The following is a 20,421-nucleotide window of genomic DNA, read 5'->3' on the forward strand; positions in this document are numbered from 1 at the left end:
ATCAATAATGCTTATGATACAGATTCCGAGGGTGGAACCCCCAAGGGCGTCGTCTAGACGACATCAAAACTCCATTTATAACTCAGTGAGTAGCACTTAAAAATAATATTAAATAAAAATAAGATGAATATTAATCCGAAGGTTGTGATAAATTATACCCAAAATAAATAAGATTAATAATATTTTTGTACTTAATGTCTTGACATTGACTTTGCCCCGGAGATATTTGGCTAATAGTTATTTTGCCCCGGGGAAGTGGTTAGCTCATAAGGCTTTATACCTTGTCCTGGGTGCAAAAATACCCATATATCGGGCCAACAAAACGTTACATGAAAGTTTTATGTCATACAATTTTAGTGTAAGAATAAAAAGTATTGACAGCACACCACTCTGTCTAGCTATATCTAATTGTGAGAGTAAAAGAATAGAGTACTTATGTTTGCGTATTATGCACTCAAATATCTTGCGCAGTTGGCTAGCCTTCTTTGAGGTCGGCCACCTTGAATAAAAACTATCGAAAGGATATCATCACTCATCACACATAGCATAATGATGATAAAGTTCTTAAGCGAGTGTTATCGTACTAGCAGGACAACATAACATCACAATAAGAAGTAGTTTTGTTTAATGACGTATCTAAATATACTTTTGAAATCGAGATTCAGATTGAGTAAATCCAGTGTTATAGAATAATTTGAAATGATTTTCGCAATGCCTTTTAAATTGAGGCGACCTCGCATTGTTGATGTCATGTCTCTTGAACGTACATAATAAAAATAGCTTACAATAGGTCTAAAAATTCACGGAATGAAGGAAATATACATACTTGCCCCATACTTTCGTATTTAGAAACCTATTAAAAGTACAAAGTTTTACCCCTGTTACGTCATTCTTTTAGGAGTAATCGTTCAACAAACAAGTCGATCCGGAAAAAAACTGCATAACTAAAAAAAATTTAAAACATAGTAAAGGAAATTAATCATGAAACCGTTTATGGAACTGACAGTCTTTTTTTTTTTACCGCTGGAAAAACTCATTTACGCGTTTCCCCCACTTGAAGTGGGGGGGTATGTGGGGCTCGCCGCCGCTGAAGGCGCCGGAATACCCACCAAAAAACCAGCGATACCCACACCGTCTTTTCGGGGGACGCCACGGGATCGCTTGCGCATACTACCGTGACATCCCGACGGTAGGCCCGCCTCTGCAGGCCTCCAGATTCTATGGGGTTACAGAGACCCCTTAGCCCCAGTGACATTTAGAGCGGGAGGAGAAGGTTTGCATAGCGCCGACGTCTTCTCCCCGGTCTTCTTCGGCGAAGCGGGTCAGCGGAAGCACTGTTTTCACGCTCCCGCTCCGCGGCCTCCTTCTGCGACATGACGTTTTCGCAGAAAGAGACCATCTCCTTCCAGCCCCTCTCGCTACCGATCATGGCGTTTATCACGCTCAGCAGCGAGAGGTCTCAGCCTACAATGGCCGCCAGGTAATGGCGCTGAGGCCCCCATGCAGCACACTCAATCAGGGTGTGACGCACCGTGTCCGAAGGCGCGCCGCACGGAACTGACAGTCTTGGCAAAACCATTCTTTACAAGTGGGCATGATCTGGTTGAGAATTGATTGAAGACAAGTTCGTGGACGGCCGAATGAATCCACCATATCAGTTATCATCGATAACGTCAAAAAATGATCATAAGATGAATTTTCAATTATGATCTTTTTGAGGGTCCTACATGATAATCTTGGCATAAAAAAAGGAAGTAAAAATGCGTATAATAATGCACAAGCCGACGCAAAAACGCTTTTTCGACCTCAAAGATTCCACACCAATTTAATCAGATTGAGCTTTACTTACAAATAAATTTATACGAGTATAATATAAAAACAAACCTAAAAAACACCTAACGTCACGAATATGTTTATTTAAGTGAAGGAAACAACATACATTTTTTTATTCAGAGGTAAGTCACGCTATAAGCCCACCCTAGTGGGTAGCACTAATAGATTACAGACGGTACGCCCTGGGCTTCGGTCCCCCCTCGGCCTTGACCTTGAACAGACTACAGACACGGAAGATGTGCAGATAGGGCGGAGATGGTACGGGGTGGAACGGATAGAGTGACCACACGAACACTTGTATTTTACTAATCCATACTATACTTACACGTTTAAAATTTTGTGCAAAATTTCTCGAACAATTTTGTTAAGTCCAATACATTACAAATACAGTACAGTACAGTAACAGCCTGTTAATGTCCCACTGCTGCGCTAAGGCTTCCTCTCCCTTTTGAGAAAAGGTTTGGAGCTTATTCCACCACGCTGCTCCAATGCGGGTTGGTAGAATTCACATGTGGCAGAATTTCAATGAAATTAGACACATGCAGGTTTCCTCACGATGTTTTCCTTCACCGTTAAGCACGAGATGAATTATAAACACAAATTAAGCACATGAAAATTCAGTGGTGCTTGCCCGGGTTTGAACCCACGATCCCATAGGCCATCTCGGCTTATACATTATAAATACTCTTTACCAAACCAATAAAAATTTCAATTTTCAATTTGTTTTCATACATAGATCACATTTTTGAATATATATAGAAAAGCGATAGGGATTCGTTTAATTTATTCAAATTCTCTTCTTAATGAATGAGAGGTTCTCGAGAACACGTATATTAAAAACTGTTACAAGATAAGTAGAGAATATACTTGTATTAATTAATTATTTATTGAATTAACTACTTTAACAAAGATTCCCTCCCACAAATCGATCATTTTCTTAATATGTAATTTTTTTTATAGAACCGGAACACAACAATACCAAGTACTGTTGTTTTGCGGTAGAATATCTGATGAGCGGGTGGTACCTACCCAGACGAGCTTGCACAAAGCTCCACCACAATACCACCAATAAAAATACATATTTACCTTTAAATTATAAAAGTAAAAAACGGCACTGCTATTATTAAAGTCGTGCGAATGAAAGAAAAATAGAAAAAAAATGTATCTCATATCGTATTCCAGGATTATAATCAAATTAATTCAATCGATTATGTTCAGCAATTGCAGCATGATTGGGTAACAATACTTTTATATTTATAATTCTACTAGTTATTTCAAAAACCGTGCCACGAAATAAGATGTAACGTTTTTTTTACATTTATGGTCACCCTACAATGTATTTCCAGGATAAACGTATTAAACGTTTGCATTGCAAAACTTTACAGTAAAATGACTTTGATAAACTGCAGTAGAAACTTAGCTAAAATAAGCAGGGACTTCAAAAAAATATTTATAAATACATTTTTAATCGATTTATATAAAACCCCATATCCAGACTGACTATTAACGGTAATGTAACGATCATATTATGGACTTGATATTGAGACAAAATAAAATTGAGAGGGGAGGAGTTTCGTGACGTAGACATGATTTTATATTCGATTATTATATTCAAAAATTCTTTTTACTAACGGATTATTGAATAGTCTACGAGATGTCATTCAAAGTATGGACGCCATTAAACTTGTCGTATGTTTTGACGACACATGTATGCATGTATGTATGTATGTGATGTCGGTAGGAACGAATTTAACAGGTGATTCCTCGTAACACGAAATTGATCTGATACTTATATTCAAGCTATATTATATTACTAATAACGATTTAATAAATATAAGAACCGAGCGTAAGAAAGACTTGCACAGAATTTAGATTTTAAGGTCGACTAAGACCAATCATAATTTCAAAGATATTCATTAAAGTTTATACCAGACCTTCGGGATATTTTTTTTTAAATGAGGAATACTTTACTTTATGGTTTATTGTACACCACAAAGAGAAAAAAAATACAAAACATGGATAAAAGTAGCATACAATTTTGGCGATCTTATCGCCTACATAGCGATCTCTTCCAGGCAACCAACGGTTTTACGTGATAACTCATAGAATATGAGGTAGGTGGTGCTGCATTATATATGTGGTTATAATAAATAAAATAATATAATTACAGTTATAAATATACAGCTATAGCGAAGTCAGAATAATAAATAATTCTGATAGAATCCGCCACAATCGAAAACACGTAACGAAAGAAGAAAATTATAACGTCAGAATTATATATCTTGAAAAGATTCAAATATGCTTTTAAGAGAAAGAGCAATACAAAGCAGACAAGATTTATAATATTATTAACTTTATTACACGTATGTATAACGAAATAACATGATACACGGCAAACTCATACAGGAGAACACGAATACATTAGTAATACGTGCTTCGACGGTCTATCAATGGACATCAATTCTGCTTATCACATTTTAAGATCGGAGAGATGATGTCAAAGCGCGTGACAATGGGGTTGGAGGTCGTCCTTAGTACCCTAGAGGTCCTAACTCGAACTGTGCTAGACTAGAACAATGGGATAGTAGCATGTGCGATAAATTTAAATGACAATGCCGACATAGCTACGCTCCTACTACTAACGCTGATGATATCATAGTATTTTAATAGACACCGTTTAACAGACAATAAAAGCTACAATGGGATTGTTAATTTACAGAAATGCACCGTGATTAATTAAATACCCACCCATTAATATATGTATTTTTTTTTTATAGAATGGGAAGGCGGACGAGCATATGAGCCACCTGATGGTAAGTGGTCACCAAACGCCCTTAGACATTGGCATTGAAAGAAATGTTAACCATCGCTTACATCACCAATGCGCCACCATCCTTGAGAACTAAGATGTTATGTCCCTTGTGCCTGTAATTACACTGGCTCACTCAACCTTCAAACCGGAACACAACAATACCAAGTACTGCTGTTTTGCGGTAGAATATCTGATGAGTGGGTGGTACCTACCCAGACGAGCTTGCACAAAGCTCAACCACCAGTAAAACAAGTATGAACTGATATGAAATGATTATTGTAAGTAGAACTAAAATTTCCAACCGAAAATAATAGAAGAAAAAATAATATGCCGTATATGTTGATTGCAAAACTGCATGTAAAATTCTACGTAATATTTGTTTTTTTATATTAAATTATAATTTGAATTTAATTCTAGCCGAGATGGCCTAGTGGTTAGAACTCGTGAACCTTAACCGATGATCGTGGGTTCAAAAACCCGGGCAAGCACCACTGAATTTTCATGTGCTTAATTTAATTTGTGTTTATAATTCATCTTGTACTTGAAGGTGAAGGAAAACATCGTGAGGAAACCTGCATGTGTCTAATTTTATTGAAATTGGAGCAGCGTGGTTCAATAAACTCCAAACCTTCCCCTCAAAAAAGGGAGAGGAGGCCTTGTCCCAGTAGTGGGACATTAACAGGCTGTTTCTTTTGTATTGTATATGTATGACCAACCAGCCAACACCAAGTACCATCTATCGGTAGGCGAAAGAAAACACTTACGTTCCCTATAAATAGTCTCTGCTTATATATCAAGAGAAAAAAATCAAATTTAAAAATAGAATAATGGTAAATGTTTTTTTTATTACTAAGCTTAACAAGAAATAATTGTCAGATAGTTTATCATTCGTAATCCTTTGCGTGGAAAAATACTTGAAGGCAATCTAATTGAACATGGATTGGTTGGACGGAAACTGATATGATAGATGAGTTCGACCATTGACACTTTGAACTGGGTTGAAGTTTTGTTCAAATTCAAGATGTGCATTATACAGACAGGCACACACGTTATCATATCTACATTTATAGACCAATTGTCATTGGTTGAACGATAAGCTTGTGCACTAGCGCCATCTAGCGGCGATTTACAAACACACATTAAAAAAACAATGTTTTTAAATTTTTAGGGTAATTTGTGAAACTGTGTCGTCGTCTTTTAGTCTATTAATCTCAAATGGATATACAAACATATATATACATATTTATATATAACTAAATATATGTATATACATTAGTTATGTATGTGTGTTATATTATTTCAACGATAAATTAGTAAATCGATGGACTTTTTATGTTTATCTTATTTCAATGACAGGAAGAGAGACAAATAAACAACTCAACTTCAAATTATTGATAAGAAAAAATTGATCGGGTTTCATGACAGGTAAACAGGAAGATACTATTGTAGTGATATACCCGTTTCATATACATAATAGTCTTGATAGTATATAATAAAGTTGCTAGTTACCGTACTTAGATCTTAATATCGGACGCTTATCACCTAATCATATACATCGAATTACTTATCGACTCCATTAGGTATATTTTAAATAATAACAAAGTATTCAAAATAATAATGACAAAATTAAATCTACAAATCGATAATCTTTGACTCAACATTCCGAAAAGCACTTTACAAATATATTTTTTCAAAAAGAATATATTGATTTGAGTTGATTTGATTTTTAAACATCGATAATAGTTAGTTCATGAACTTAAGTTAGGCAAGCGAATGAGTCTGACTGAATAAAATAGTGTATTTTATTTCTTGCAGAGAAAGCCTTTACAAAAAGATACTCAAAACCCTTAGCAAACTATGGTCGTCTCCAGCATAATTCGAAGAGGTCACGTTCATATTCTACGCCCCCATGGAAGGGGAGAAAGGCAGGCGAATGATAACTGAAACCAGCCAGATCTAAAATGCGGACCAAACTCTCGAGGACTTCATTGTTTAATTCAGTGGTTTTTAGTAGAATCTATTTGTTTGTATCCACAATACTCCTTTATCTCGTATATCGTAAAAATATACAGCACCTCCAAATCGATTTCATCCAAAGGTTAATAACATTGATTAAACGTTGTCTCATTTGATTCAGCAATTTATAATGTTAACCCCTAATAAAATATGGAAAAGTATTACGAATAAAAATATACAGTTTTGTTTCATGAATTATGAAGTAACTAGTTTTCGTCGGTGGCTTCACCAGCTTGTATCCTTTTCTGGGGCTCAGGCTTGCTTCATACTAAATTTCATCAAAATAGGTACAGTGGTTTAGCCGTCAAAGCATAACAGACAAACAATTATTTTCGCATTTATAAAATTTCCTAAAATTTAAGAAATTTTATTGTGCCAATGGCATGCTTTCTGATGCATAAAAGTGTGACCCTGCCGGCGTGTACGCTCCGGTGTGCTACAAGATGGTGAGAATTTTTCGACGGTTAATATTTAATTATTGAAATGAAACGTGATTTGAATTATTTAAAACTTTGATTTAAAATTTTGATAAAAATAGCCATTAGACCAACGAGGCAATTATAATCGATGATCTGCAGCTTTGATTCGGTCGAACGATAGATAATAAGCCAAGATTCAACCGATATAGTTATTATTCAACCCACACTCATGTGAGTGAACATGAATTGAAGTATAGAAAAATATGTTTATGAAACTGCTTTTAAATATAATTCAAAAATTTAGATTTTAATTAAAAACAAGACTGACATATAATTTTTTTAAGCCTTTTGCCGTCCACTGCTGGACGAAAGCCTCCCCCACAGAACGCCAATCATCCCGATCTTGGTCAGTCCGCGCATCCATTCCGTACCTGCCACCTTTTTTAAATCGTTGGTCTACCTTTCCATAGGGCGTCCTACACTACGTTTACCTAAGCGTGGTCTTCACACTATAATTAAATTCGAAACAAATAATTTAATAATATTTAAAAAAAAAATGCAATCAACCAAAAAATTCGAAAATATCCTTCATTGAAATTGGGGCGCAAACACCAAAACTACAAGATAAATTCAATTTAAAGCAACCAATGATTCGAAATGTTGATTCAATACTATTCTATGTCTTAAATTACATGTATTGTAGAATCAAATGGGCAGAGTGCCCAGGATGTACTTCTTAAGTCGCGGTCATTCCATTAACAAATAATGTACACTATTTGTCACACTGTGTAATTATAAAATCTAATTTTAAAAAAATATAACGAATTATAGTTAAGTACTGCGTAACAAACATCAATAATGATAATCGCTACATAAATACTTGTTTTAAAATGAAGTAAAAAAATATGATATCATATAATGATTAGTAACCACATTTTTTTAAGGACCACGTGGGCTGTATATTATACACGTTAAACGTCATTTTCGACCACATGACCTTATATAGGGGTTCAACAGAACACCATCGAGTAATTAGTCATCAAAGACCATAATGATAGAAGTGGGCGGGATATCTTAAGTAGGCTTTAATTTTTTTTATATATATTTTAAGGTAACCCTAACCGCACATAGTGGATTTATATAAAAAAAAATCAATTGGTAACTACGTTAATATATAGAAATATTGCACATATTTTCTTCTATATTTTAATTTAAGCTTTATGTAGTGATTAGTTTCCTCCTGTGGTTTCGCTCTAATGTGATGTGGCGCGCGGTTAATAAGTACCGTATATTCTTTAACACCTGGCATTTAAACAAAATTTTCCAATGATCGGTTGTGTAGTTAAGATATTACAAACAAACAAATTAGTATATCAAGAGTTCCATTCATAAAGCTGTTCAATTCGATTAAATTGTATTTCACTTCTTTTCTCGCTCTGTTTGTCAACTGTTTATTGTGTGGTAGGTAACTATTGAATTGACGAGCTTTAGTTTCGATCAAAAAAAATAGAAAATAAGCGTAGAAATAAATTCTAGATGTTTTCCTCAAATTAAATTATCATGATTGATTTCGATCACTTGTAAATAAAAAGATAATAACATATTTGTTTATCTCCGTCTGGGTAGGTACCAACCACTCATCATATATTCAATCGCAAAACAGTAAAACTTAGTATTGTTGCGTTCCGGTTTGATTTTACATATCATCTTAGTTCAAAAGGTTGGTGGCGCACTGGCGACGTCGGGAATGGTTAATATTTCTTACATTGCCATGTCGATGGGCGGTGGTGACACTTACCATCAGGTAGACCATTTGCCCGTCCACCTTTTTACCACAGGACTGCGAGGCATCGAAAAGATCTACACCGGCAAGCGCGCTCCATCTTAGACTGTATCTCACTCTCCATCGGGTATGATAACAGTCAAGCGCTAGCCTATACATTTAAAAAAAACTGCTTTTAAATAAAATAAAACAGAATTTTCATACAATGCTAACAGTAATTACCACTAGATTACAAACTTGTTAAATAGTAAATTATAAGCCCCTAATATGCGCATTAGTTTTTGTGATGTGGGATGTACCATTCGAGTGTGAAAATATGCGCCATCTCTCTTTATTATTTGTTATATGATAAGGACCGCTCTTTGATGCACAGATTGTAGTTTAGTTTATAGTGGCATTAATTTATCGATGGTTTGTCATTGTTAATTGCTTGTTTGTTCACAGTATCACGTGACGTATGCAATACATCACGCCTCGTTATACTTAAATGTAGTGAATAATTTTCCGGTATCGAATTCGCAGAAATGTGTTTCACTTTGTCTATTAATAAATTTAAAACAATTTTAAAAAAAATTAGTATAGACTTCGCTGATTTTCATATATATGTATATATTATGTTATAAGTAGGACGAAAGGCTGTAAAAAATATTTACATCGTCGATTTGCCACCAACCATGAGAACTAGGATGTTATGTCCCTTGTGCCTTTAGTTGCACCGGCTCACTCAAACTGGAACGCAACAATTGCTGTTTAGCGGTAAAATATATAATGAGTGGTAATTCAGACAGGTTTGTACAGAGCCGCCCAGTGTAGGACACATAAATTTAATTGTATATAACTTATTATGTATTTCATAGAGCTACTAATTTCTTTCATAGAACTTTCTTAGTAAAAATCCATTTTCGGAACCATCAATAGTTTTACGTTTAATTCAATTACATGACGATTCAAATGAGACCGTAAGAACCATTTAGTTTTTTTTTTATACATCCAAATGTCCGTATTTTATATGAAAAAAGAAAAACATTTTGAAAGTATTATTATCGACGCTGACGATAAAAATACATATTTTTATCAAATATTATCTGTATTTTTAACTTATGAATGATAACATTTTATGAGAATTCGAATAGGCGACGAAAATTTGTTTGTTTATAAAAAAAAATCTACCTTAAGGAATTTTTGCAGCCAGGCCATTTTTGCAGCACTCTCTACTCTTTCACTCTCATATTACGATGAGACGGCGACACGACTCAATGGAGAACAGGCCGAGAGGCTTTAAGTGCTTTATATGGAACGAGATTGTAACCCACTTTTTAACCTACCGCCTTGTAGTTGTGTCTTTTCTTCTACAATATAGATAGACAGACGGACAAATGGTCCACCTGATGGTAAGTGGTTAAACTAAGATATAATGACCCGTATGTCTGTAGTTACTCTGACTCAGAGTCACCCTTCTAACCGGAACACAACAATACTAAATATAGCTGTTTGGCGGTGGAATACTTTATGAAAAAGCCCTACCACCAATCTATATGAGCAAAATCATAACTTATCGCCGAACGCAATTTTTAATTATCATTAAATGATATGAGACATTAACTATAATAATTATAAAATTTAAAGGATACACGTAACAGAATACCATATCAGCGTTAGTCGTTTTATTACATTTCACGAGTGAGATGCGAAATTATTTCTTACAATTATTATATAAATCGTTAAGTGTATTCAGATAAATTCAAGCTCACCCCGCTGCATCTCCACCGCACAGCTGCCGAAGGAGTTTCGTCACTTCGACGCTAGCGGGACCTGATTCTGGAACCTGTTAACGAAATATTAAAATCAATGACTCAACGAAGACTTATAAAATTATAAGATATACGTATTTACGTTAATTTCTTTGTAATGATAATAATAATATATGACTAAACATATATTTTTATATTTGATTATTAATAAATTTACGGCCTTCCATATAAACTATGATTAGTTAAGCAATGCTGTGGCTTTTTCTTTCGAATGTCAAATCGATAATAACACACAGTACAGTAACAACCTGTGAATGTCCCACTGCTGGGCTAGGCGCCTCCTCATTTTTTTTCGTTCTTATCACTGGGTCATCTCGGCTCTCAATAATGACAGTCATTTTTCTTCAATAATGACAGAAAGAACGAAATCAGTGGTTAAATAAACAGTCTGTTAGCAAATTTCAAAAATAATGCCGTTAAACCTTATGTAAAAAAAAACAATATGAAAATATGTAAATAGATGATAAAAATAGTTATTAAACTATGTTTTTATTTTGACAAAAAGACTAACCACGTTGTTTTATGGCAGTAATTTTTGGTAATTTTACATAAGATTGAATCCTGTAATGTTGCCATTCAAAGATCAACTAAGAACAACAAATAAGAACCTAAATGTATAACGAATATTTTGATTTTTAATCTATTCTGTTTCGATATTATGTACTCCAGACCGATTTCGGCCACGGCGGCCAATCTCAAGAGAAATTAGCCAACTACGCAGGAGATATTATAGTGCACAAGTGTGTGCGCAAACACAGGTGCACTCTCTATTCCCTAACTTTCATAATCCGATGGGACGGCAATCCGACACGACGGGAAAGAGTTTGGGCGCAGGACCAAAGGCTTTACGTGCTTTTCGAGGAGTACGGGAGTGTACACACTTCCATCTTCCACACTCCGGGCTGCTACTGAGAATTTTTTGACAGAAAAACCCAATAACTTTTTATTGGCCCGACCTGGGAATTGAACCCAGGATCTCCAGGTCTGCGGCCTTACATCTAGCCACTAGACCAACGAGACAGTCCGATATTATAACCATACATATGTACATATATCGTCTCGCGATATATACAATGATAGCTTGTTACAAACAAGCTACGAGTTTAAAACAAGCATTACAGAGATTCGATGACGCTGATCTCTAGCAAATGGTCCAGACGGTTGAACTTGGCCTTGCTCCGCGATTCCACGTTTGATATTGAACGGTCAAGCGGGAGTTTAAACGAAGATAGTGCATTATTTATTAATTATTCACCGACGGTTGAGGACACAAGATTTTCGGAGCCCGCGTTAATCACCAAGGTTACTCAAACGTAACCTGATCCGGATGAATTATTTATAAGTGCAGGTTCGAATCCGCATATTGTAATAATAAGATACCATTAATTAATGAATTATATATAAAACACAAGAATATTAAATTTATATTTTTCACGTCAATATTCTCAATTTAAAGCGGGTAAAACTACGTTGCGCAGCTTATATGATAATATGACATACTACGAGTAAAACCTTCTCGGAAACGTTTCATATAATGTACATTAGTTATGTATATATATATAAACTTCGTGTAGGTTTTAGAGTAGTGTTATCAAAGTATAATAAATGGAGCGCGAGTTATATGAGATATTTAGTAACATAAATTAAAGAGACGTTACAATGCGGGCAAAACAACATAAAAGTAGAAAACACCATCACATTCATACAATTTTACTAGGTGGTAGGTAAGTACCACCCACTCATAGTATTACTGCCAAACAGCAATATTTAGTATTGTGTTTCGAATTGAATGGTTAGTAAGCCAGTGTAACTACAGGCACAAGTCATTATACATTTTACTTCCCAAGTTTTGTGGTGCATTGAAGATTTATTAACCATCAGGTAGCACGTTTGCCTTCCCATTTTATATAAAAAAAAAACATAGCTATTTATCAATAACCAGCAACCGGGTTCCTTCGTGATAATTAATTATTTAAGTAAATTTTGAATAACTATATATAGCAAGGAACCCTAAAACAAATCCGAAGGACTACACCGCCAGTTTTATCCAATCCGCGCGATTCCTCGTAAATGCAACGGTTACGTCATTCGCGATAAGCCGCGTATTTCTGCCCTACATTAGTGAGGTACGATTAAGTATCGATAGTTTTGTTGATGAACGAATAAACAATACCTATTAAAGATAATAAAAATTACTTCGATAAGAAGCGGAGGTGTTGAAATATTTCATTGTCGGTTTTATTACGAATACCAATGTATTGTTTCAATTTGTCTAATTCACTGGTTACATCATACAAGATAAGCCACTTGGATTTTATTATTTCAATAGTGATGAGAACATAATTAATTACGCCGATATATTCTTTTTGCTTTGTTAACTTAATGTCAATTAAAAATAATACAAAAAAGCTATTAGTTAATATTAATAATAATATTTTTAATGACATTAATTTAATTGTGTTGATTTAAATAATATATATTTATATAAGCTATATAAATATATGTTATTTTTAGAAACTAAATCGAATTTGTGTTAAAAAACAGATGAACATCAATATTTTACACAAATTTAATATTTTTTTTATGTTTATTTCATACACACATACGTCAAAAACATGACAACATTATTGAAGAGCAAAGAAATGTATTATATTCTCGCCAATCAATAAAACACGTCAATCTTAATCGAATACTACACGTCCAAACCACGGTAAACACAACAGAAAGAAACTAAAAATTTTTAAAATTATAATCTTCACCTCGTGCTCGGCGGTGAAGGACAACATCGCGAGGAAACCGGCATGTATGGGATGCTTATATCAAATCAAATTAAACCAACCCCCCTTTAGAACAGCGTGCTGGATTAAGCTACAAATCACTACTCAAGAAATGAGGAGGCCCAGCAATAAAACATGTACAGACAGTTTTTTTTTGTAAATCGCTGTTTATTAGCATATTAATACTAGACCGTGACACTTTTTTCGACTCATCACTTTCATCATTAGACAATTGATTCATTTAATCGAACCTGCGACAGCCACAATCCTATATATCAATATTCATTTATCACAACGAAACAAACCAAATACGACAAAAGATTTTCAGATGATAAGTATTCTGTTGCATAATACAATAAACATCGACAAAACGTTCCTTACTCTGTCACATTACATCACTAAAAGCGCGCGTTATTACCGGCCAGTCCGCAGCGCGAATCTGTCGTGAACACACGTGTGTCCATACGTTATACATTAACTACGAAACTATGGTAAGTTTTTATTTTTATTTTATTTAAACATTAAATTAATAATTATTTTTTTTAAATTTGTTAATTTAGTATTTAAAATGTTCTCCAAGTCTTAATCAGCGATCGCTATTTTTCATATATTACAAATCGTAATATTTCCTGTTACCGAAAATTTCGCGTGATTTGTCGAACCGGATAAATAACAAATCAACGACGATACAATTCCTCTGAAATAACAATACAATACAGTTATTTGCCGAGAGCCGATATAGCTCAGCGGTTAGAACACGTCTCACCAATGATTTTTGGGTACAAACCCTGAATGCATTTAGGGGCTCAATTTGCAAATGGATTCCCAGCAAGTGAGACATATACAGACAGTTTTTACACGAGAAGAAAAACATTTACAAGAAAAGTACTTTTAAGAAAAGGATGATACGATTAATTTTTTTTTCTCTTAATATTCATAGCGAGTAAAACATAATGGACGTTACAAATAATAAATACCAATATATTATTTGTAAGAACGATAACATGATAGATAGTGACATGGGATCGACGACTAATCCAATTCGCTAAATCACCAAAAAAAATTGGAAAATAATACGACGTGACGTCATGTTTTGCCGATTCTATAATTTCAAAATCGTTTCAAGGAGCTTTCTTACTTAATACAACCTATTCTCCTGAATAGATAAATAGAAAGCAACGTAGAATATGCGACGTTATAGTAGCGGACATACTTCGTTAATGAAATTTCGGCATTATTTTATTAAAATTTCTATCTTAATAAATTGAAAATACAAATTAAGCATTCGAAAATTGTATAAGTATAATAACTTATTATATAAATTATAATTTTTATTTTTCGATCTTTTGTTAAGAGTTTAGAAAGTTATTACTTGAAATTTTTAAAATTAATGTAAAAGAAAAACCACTTCGGACAGAACCAGAACCGATCTAGCACGTTTTGAAACCGAGATTGACTCGAAACAGCTGAACCACATTCACAATCTATCCACTAGATCTATTTATCTTTTTATTCGAATTCAAAAACCTTTAAAAGCGTCACATTAAACTATATACAAATATTCTTATATCTGTATAATTGTATATATATATTACTCTTATAATATAAAAATGTATAATATATATATATATATAATACATAAGAATAACTGACTGACTGACATATCAAACGCACATCCCAAGCTACTGGGGCTAGCACCATGAGAATTTGCATTCGAGTTCTTACACGGTAGTTTAGAACCAATGACGGATTTTTGAAAATTTACTCTTTCCGGTCGTGTTAGATACCTGTCCTATCGGATTGTGAGAGTGAGAGAATGGAGAGTGCACCAGTGTGCAAACACAATTGCACTATTTTTTTTTATATAGAATAGGAAGGCGGACGAGCATATGGGCCACCTGATGGTAAGTGGTCACCAACGCCCATAGACATTGGCATTGTAAGAAATGTTAACCATCGCTTACATCACCAATGCGCCACCAACTTTGGGAACTAAGATGTTATGTCCCTTGTGCCTGTAATTACACTGGCTCACTCACCCTTCAAACCGGAACACAACAATACCAAATACTGCTGTTTGGCGGTAGAATATCTGATGAGTGGGTGGTACCTACCCAGACGAGCTTGCACAAAGCTCTACCACCAGTAGAACACTATAATGTATCCTGCGCAGTTCGCTAATCTCTCTTGAGATTTGGCGCCACGGCCGAAATCGATCATGAGGACATCACCCACTAAACCATTATCCAGCGGTACATACTCCATCGGTGCGGGACGTCACGGAATCACTTACGCACACCATCACCATTGTACTATAAAATTGAAACTCAGTAAATCGCGATTATTATTTTGTAATGTGAAAACTCGAGATGATACAATGTGTTATGTCAATCTTTAAAAACAAAATCACCTGCTCACACTACTATACGGGGATATAAAAATCAAAATAAAATTTAATTAAAAACAAAATAAACAAACGAGTACAAGTAATCTATTTGTAGAGTGTCATAAAGAAAACGGCAAACCTCACCAATTGACCCGTGCGGTCATCGTAGCGACAACTAAAGCGATACACAAACAAGCAGTATATAAATAGTATTGTTTACGATCGGGAGACGCTGAAACCTTGCGAACGTTGGATACATATCAAGCATAATACACGAAATATAACCCTTGTACTTTAAAATTCTCAGTATCGTGGATTTTTATTTTGAAATATTTTACTATGTTATCAATATATATTCAACCGTGACAGGACATTAATACACTCATCATAGAATTCCGTTTCTAATCACAATATTATCTGATAAAACAAAAAACTCTAGCACATTTCCTTACCTTTCATCAATGAAATTTGATTGTTGTACAACAAAAGTAATTATCTTGATGTATTTTAATATCAAATTAGCAATTACTGTTTGTATATATTACGTGTATCTCAACGGCGGCTCTAAGGATTTAGCTCAAATTTTGTATTTAGATAAAGTTTTGCTTATCAAGTTTATCTATATTGTGTCTTTCTTAGGAAAACCCAATTTTTCAAAAGTTTTTTTAAATTACTTATAACCTTACATTATTTATTATCATTACTTTTTATTTATTTTTTGCTTAATATGTGAATTATTCTATATTACTATGTTATTCTATTCTGCTAGTGAGTTAAAGTTATTTTTATATTTTTAAAACTGTGTTTGCATCGAGTATGATACAATTTATTTATTTATCGTGTTCATATATGTATTCAGTTTTGCGAACGAAGCAAAAAAAAAAAATATTATTAGAGCCACAATATCTCAACGCAGGTGATGTATTAAAAGTTTTTTTTTTTAATTATTTTTGAACAAATAACTATTTGTGTCAACTGTATGTAACAAAATTATAAGATCGCTGATCTCGAGGTTGCGAGTTGAAATCCAAGATGGAGCAAATAAAAAGTTTGTCCAAAGTGATCTCAATAGCCATCAGTACATAGGAATCAACTGCCCCATACCTTAGAAATCACGTACGGGTAAAGGAATTGTTATTGCGCCCATAGTCGCAAATGGGGAGACCATTTGCGACTATTTGAGTGAAAAAATTGAGAGAATACAATTGTGTTTACACAAACAAACATATAAAGAGTTCTAAGAAATTAACGATAACAGCACCAATACAAAGACATTAAGGAAAGTCTATTATTAAAGTACTTAAGGAAAAATTTAAAACATCATAAAAATGAAATAATTCCAGATACAATGAGACATTGCCAGCAAAGTTCAACGGACGAACGACAATAGAGGTATTTTATTTTTTCCCAGGTTATTTTCATTCGTCTTCAATTATCAAACTTTTTAATGATGATGTAAATTTCGACAACTGCGCTGGCGCACGTTACAAAAATCAGGGCCAATATTGCACTTTACTACAATGCAATTAAATTAATTTAAAATATATATATAATAAGAAGAGAGCCGAGATGGTCCAGTGGCTAGAACGAGTGATTCTCAAGCTTCATTTTTGTATTTCGATCTAAAGAGTAACCGAGCTAGTTATTTATTATAAGTCCGAGTGCAAACCGGTCTGAGTATACCACCTACATATTAATAATGTCCGATTTCAGCCATAGCGGCCAATCTCAAGAGAGATTCCCTAACTCTCATAATAATAAGGAAAGAGGTCAGGCGCAGGATCAACTGCTTTCAAATTTCAGACTCCGGATTGCGACTTAGAATAATCGACAGAAAATCTTTTTATTGGCCCGACCTGGGATTTGAACCCAGGACCTGGCGGTATGCGGCCTTTTATCTAACCATTAGGTGACTAGACCAACGAGGCAGTCTCATAGATACCACCCACATTGACACTCTACCGCTAAACGGCAATACCAGATGTTGATGTGTCTTACGAAAGGATGAGTTAGTGTAATTAGAAGCATACAACTTTGTTTGACGAGTGGCAGAAGAACATTTACAATGACAAAAAACGTTAAAAACATCTTACGAATAATGTATTTTAAGGTAAACCATTTTTATATATAAAAACACATAGAAGGCGACAACAATTTTAATTCTGAAATTTCAAATGAGAAAGCACATCATAGTACTTAACTCAATCGAAATCGAAAAAAGTATATTTTTCAAAGTCACGGACGACACGACTGTGAATATTTGTTATTGCTACAATCGATCCTTTCCTGCCATCGTTTGGTTTTAAACATAGCTGTGTTGATGGTTTTAATTGCTAATGTATACTGAGTTTCTTTTAATAGTAAGACGAGCCAATGGGCCGTCAACCCGATAGTAAGTAGTCTCCATGGCCTGTATGCATATTAACTATTCCTTACATCGCCAATGCGGTACCATCTATCGGGATTAAAATGTTATATCTGTGCCTTTAGTTTCACTGGCTCACTCACATTTAAAAACCGGAACACGAAAATTATATACACTGCTGTTTAGCGGTAGAATATTTGATGAGTGCGTGGTACATACCCAGGTGGGTTTGCACGAAACGCCACCACCAAGTGTTAGTTACATAACACTTAAACGCATTGAATGAGGTCACGTTGTTATCCAAGAATACGTGGATTAAAACATCCTACAAAAAATTTGTCAGCGACCTATTTTCAAACGGACACAAAATAACGAAACAAATCGTACATCCAGGCGAGCTAATTCAGTTGTGATTCAACCGTTATTTTAGTATTTAGTGTTTGAATAACATCTAGTGTCTTATGCGAAAACTCATCTGTTAATATATTATCTTCGTGCCCACTTCTATCTTTATCTTCTCTCAGACGCACCGATGTTACTCTTCACGTTTTGTGTTATAATTATATTCAAAATTCTATTATTTCTATTATCACGGAGCGTTCTCGATTCTTGTTTCATTCGAGTCGAATTTTCTCTACTTTGTTATGAGTTTGCAATTAATTCAAGAATTGAATCGAAAAATTATATTTTTTTAATTAATCCTATTCTAATTGAAAAAGTGAATTTGTTTATTTATTTGTTTTTTGACGCTTTCACATCTTAAGTTTTTTCAGGGGTACAGAAAAGGACATAGGGACAAAGACATACTTAAAAACCTGCCCTCTAATAGATATATTATTTTATATGTATTCTAGTTAATCGCAATAATAAAACTAACGTAAGTGTCATATGAATTAATTATTCAGCTACCAAAATATTATACCAATGAAAAGAATCAAAGTTTTAAGATCATAATTTTTAGTATCGTCAAAAATATCTGATTGTCTCATTGGTCTAACTTATAAAGCTGTAGATTCCAAAGGTTCAAGCCCCGGATCGATAAATCTTATGTATTTCATAACAATACAAATAGTCTTTGTAACTATTATTAAGAAATTATGAAAAAACGGGCAAAAATAAGACATACACTTCAACTTTAAAACTGTAATAATGTATCATGGCTGGAATCGAAGTAGTGACGATGACGATTCAAAGTTTCCACTGCGCTATTTGTTGTCAATCAATACATTTTGTACATAAATTATATGATTTATTATAGACCATATATTTCAATGTTGGTTCGCAGCCAACTCACCTTAATTTCTGACATTCGAAAGGTTTCTTCTGGAGTAAAACATGGTAGTTACCAAAATATATACATATACACATATATATATATATATATATATATATATATATATATGACCATACATGATACACATATATGATACACATATATATATATATATATATATATTTCGTATATTAGTTCGTATTCGTTGATTTTGATACCTCTATTTACTTTGACGAAAAGAGTAACAACTGCTTAATCTTGCCGGTTCTTGGAACGTACAGATTGAAAAAAGCTTATGAAAGTTTTTTTTTTTATAGAATAGGAAGGCGGACGAGCATATGGGCCACCTGATCGTAAGTGGTCACCAAACGCCCTTAGACATTGGCATTGTAAGAAATGTCAACCATCGCTTACATAGCTAATGCGCCACCAACCTTGGGAACTAAGATTTAATGTCCCTTGTGCCTGTAATTACACTGGCTCACTCACCCTTCAAACCGGAACACAACAATATCAAGTACTGCTGTTTTGCGGTAGAATATCTGATGAGTGGGAGGTACCTACTCAGACGAGCTTGCACACTTAGTATTGTTGTGTTCCGCATTGAAGGGTGAGTGTGCACGTGTAACTACGAGGGACATAACATCTCAGATCCAAAGGTTTGATAGGCGCATTAGTGATGTAAAGAATGGTTAATATTTTTTACAAATCCCAATTTCTATGGGCGGTGGTGTCCATTTACTTTCAGGTGGCACATTTGACATTTCTATGCGGGATGGTAACCATAAATAATATATAGTTTTTTATTGCTCCGCGACATATAAACGCAAACAAATACAACCATATGTTTTTTCTTTTATAAAACGTAAGTGTGATCGCTTTTACCATAATTATATTTGTAAATCGAATTTTGTGCGGTGTGTATGTATTTGCTATAGTTTGGTTT

General features: G+C 34.2%; 2 protein-coding genes across 3 annotated transcripts in view; one reads left to right on the forward strand and one right to left on the reverse strand.

The window, feature by feature from the left end:
* The window catches only part of LOC126773783 (uncharacterized), a 54,283-nt gene that overhangs the window by 2,483 nt on the left and 31,379 nt on the right, over nucleotides 1-20,421 (reverse strand). For both annotated transcript variants that reach the window (XM_050494935.1, XM_050494936.1), the window contains exon 14: nucleotides 10,615-10,688. In XM_050494935.1, coding sequence (XP_050350892.1) covers nucleotides 10,615-10,688 — 74 coding nt within the window. The remainder of the gene's footprint in view (nucleotides 1-10,614; nucleotides 10,689-20,421) is intronic.
* LOC126773866 (transforming growth factor beta-1-induced transcript 1 protein) overlaps nucleotides 13,847-20,421 on the forward strand; it is a 28,424-nt gene continuing 21,849 nt past the window's right edge. The window contains exon 1 of the mRNA XM_050495088.1: nucleotides 13,847-13,942. Within this exon, the coding sequence (XP_050351045.1) occupies nucleotides 13,940-13,942 (3 nt within the window). The 5' untranslated portion in view covers nucleotides 13,847-13,939. The remainder of the gene's footprint in view (nucleotides 13,943-20,421) is intronic.

Source organism: Nymphalis io, chromosome 15 (assembly GCF_905147045.1).
Source record: "Nymphalis io chromosome 15, ilAglIoxx1.1, whole genome shotgun sequence".
Classification (NCBI taxonomy): domain Eukaryota; kingdom Metazoa; phylum Arthropoda; class Insecta; order Lepidoptera; family Nymphalidae; genus Nymphalis; species Nymphalis io.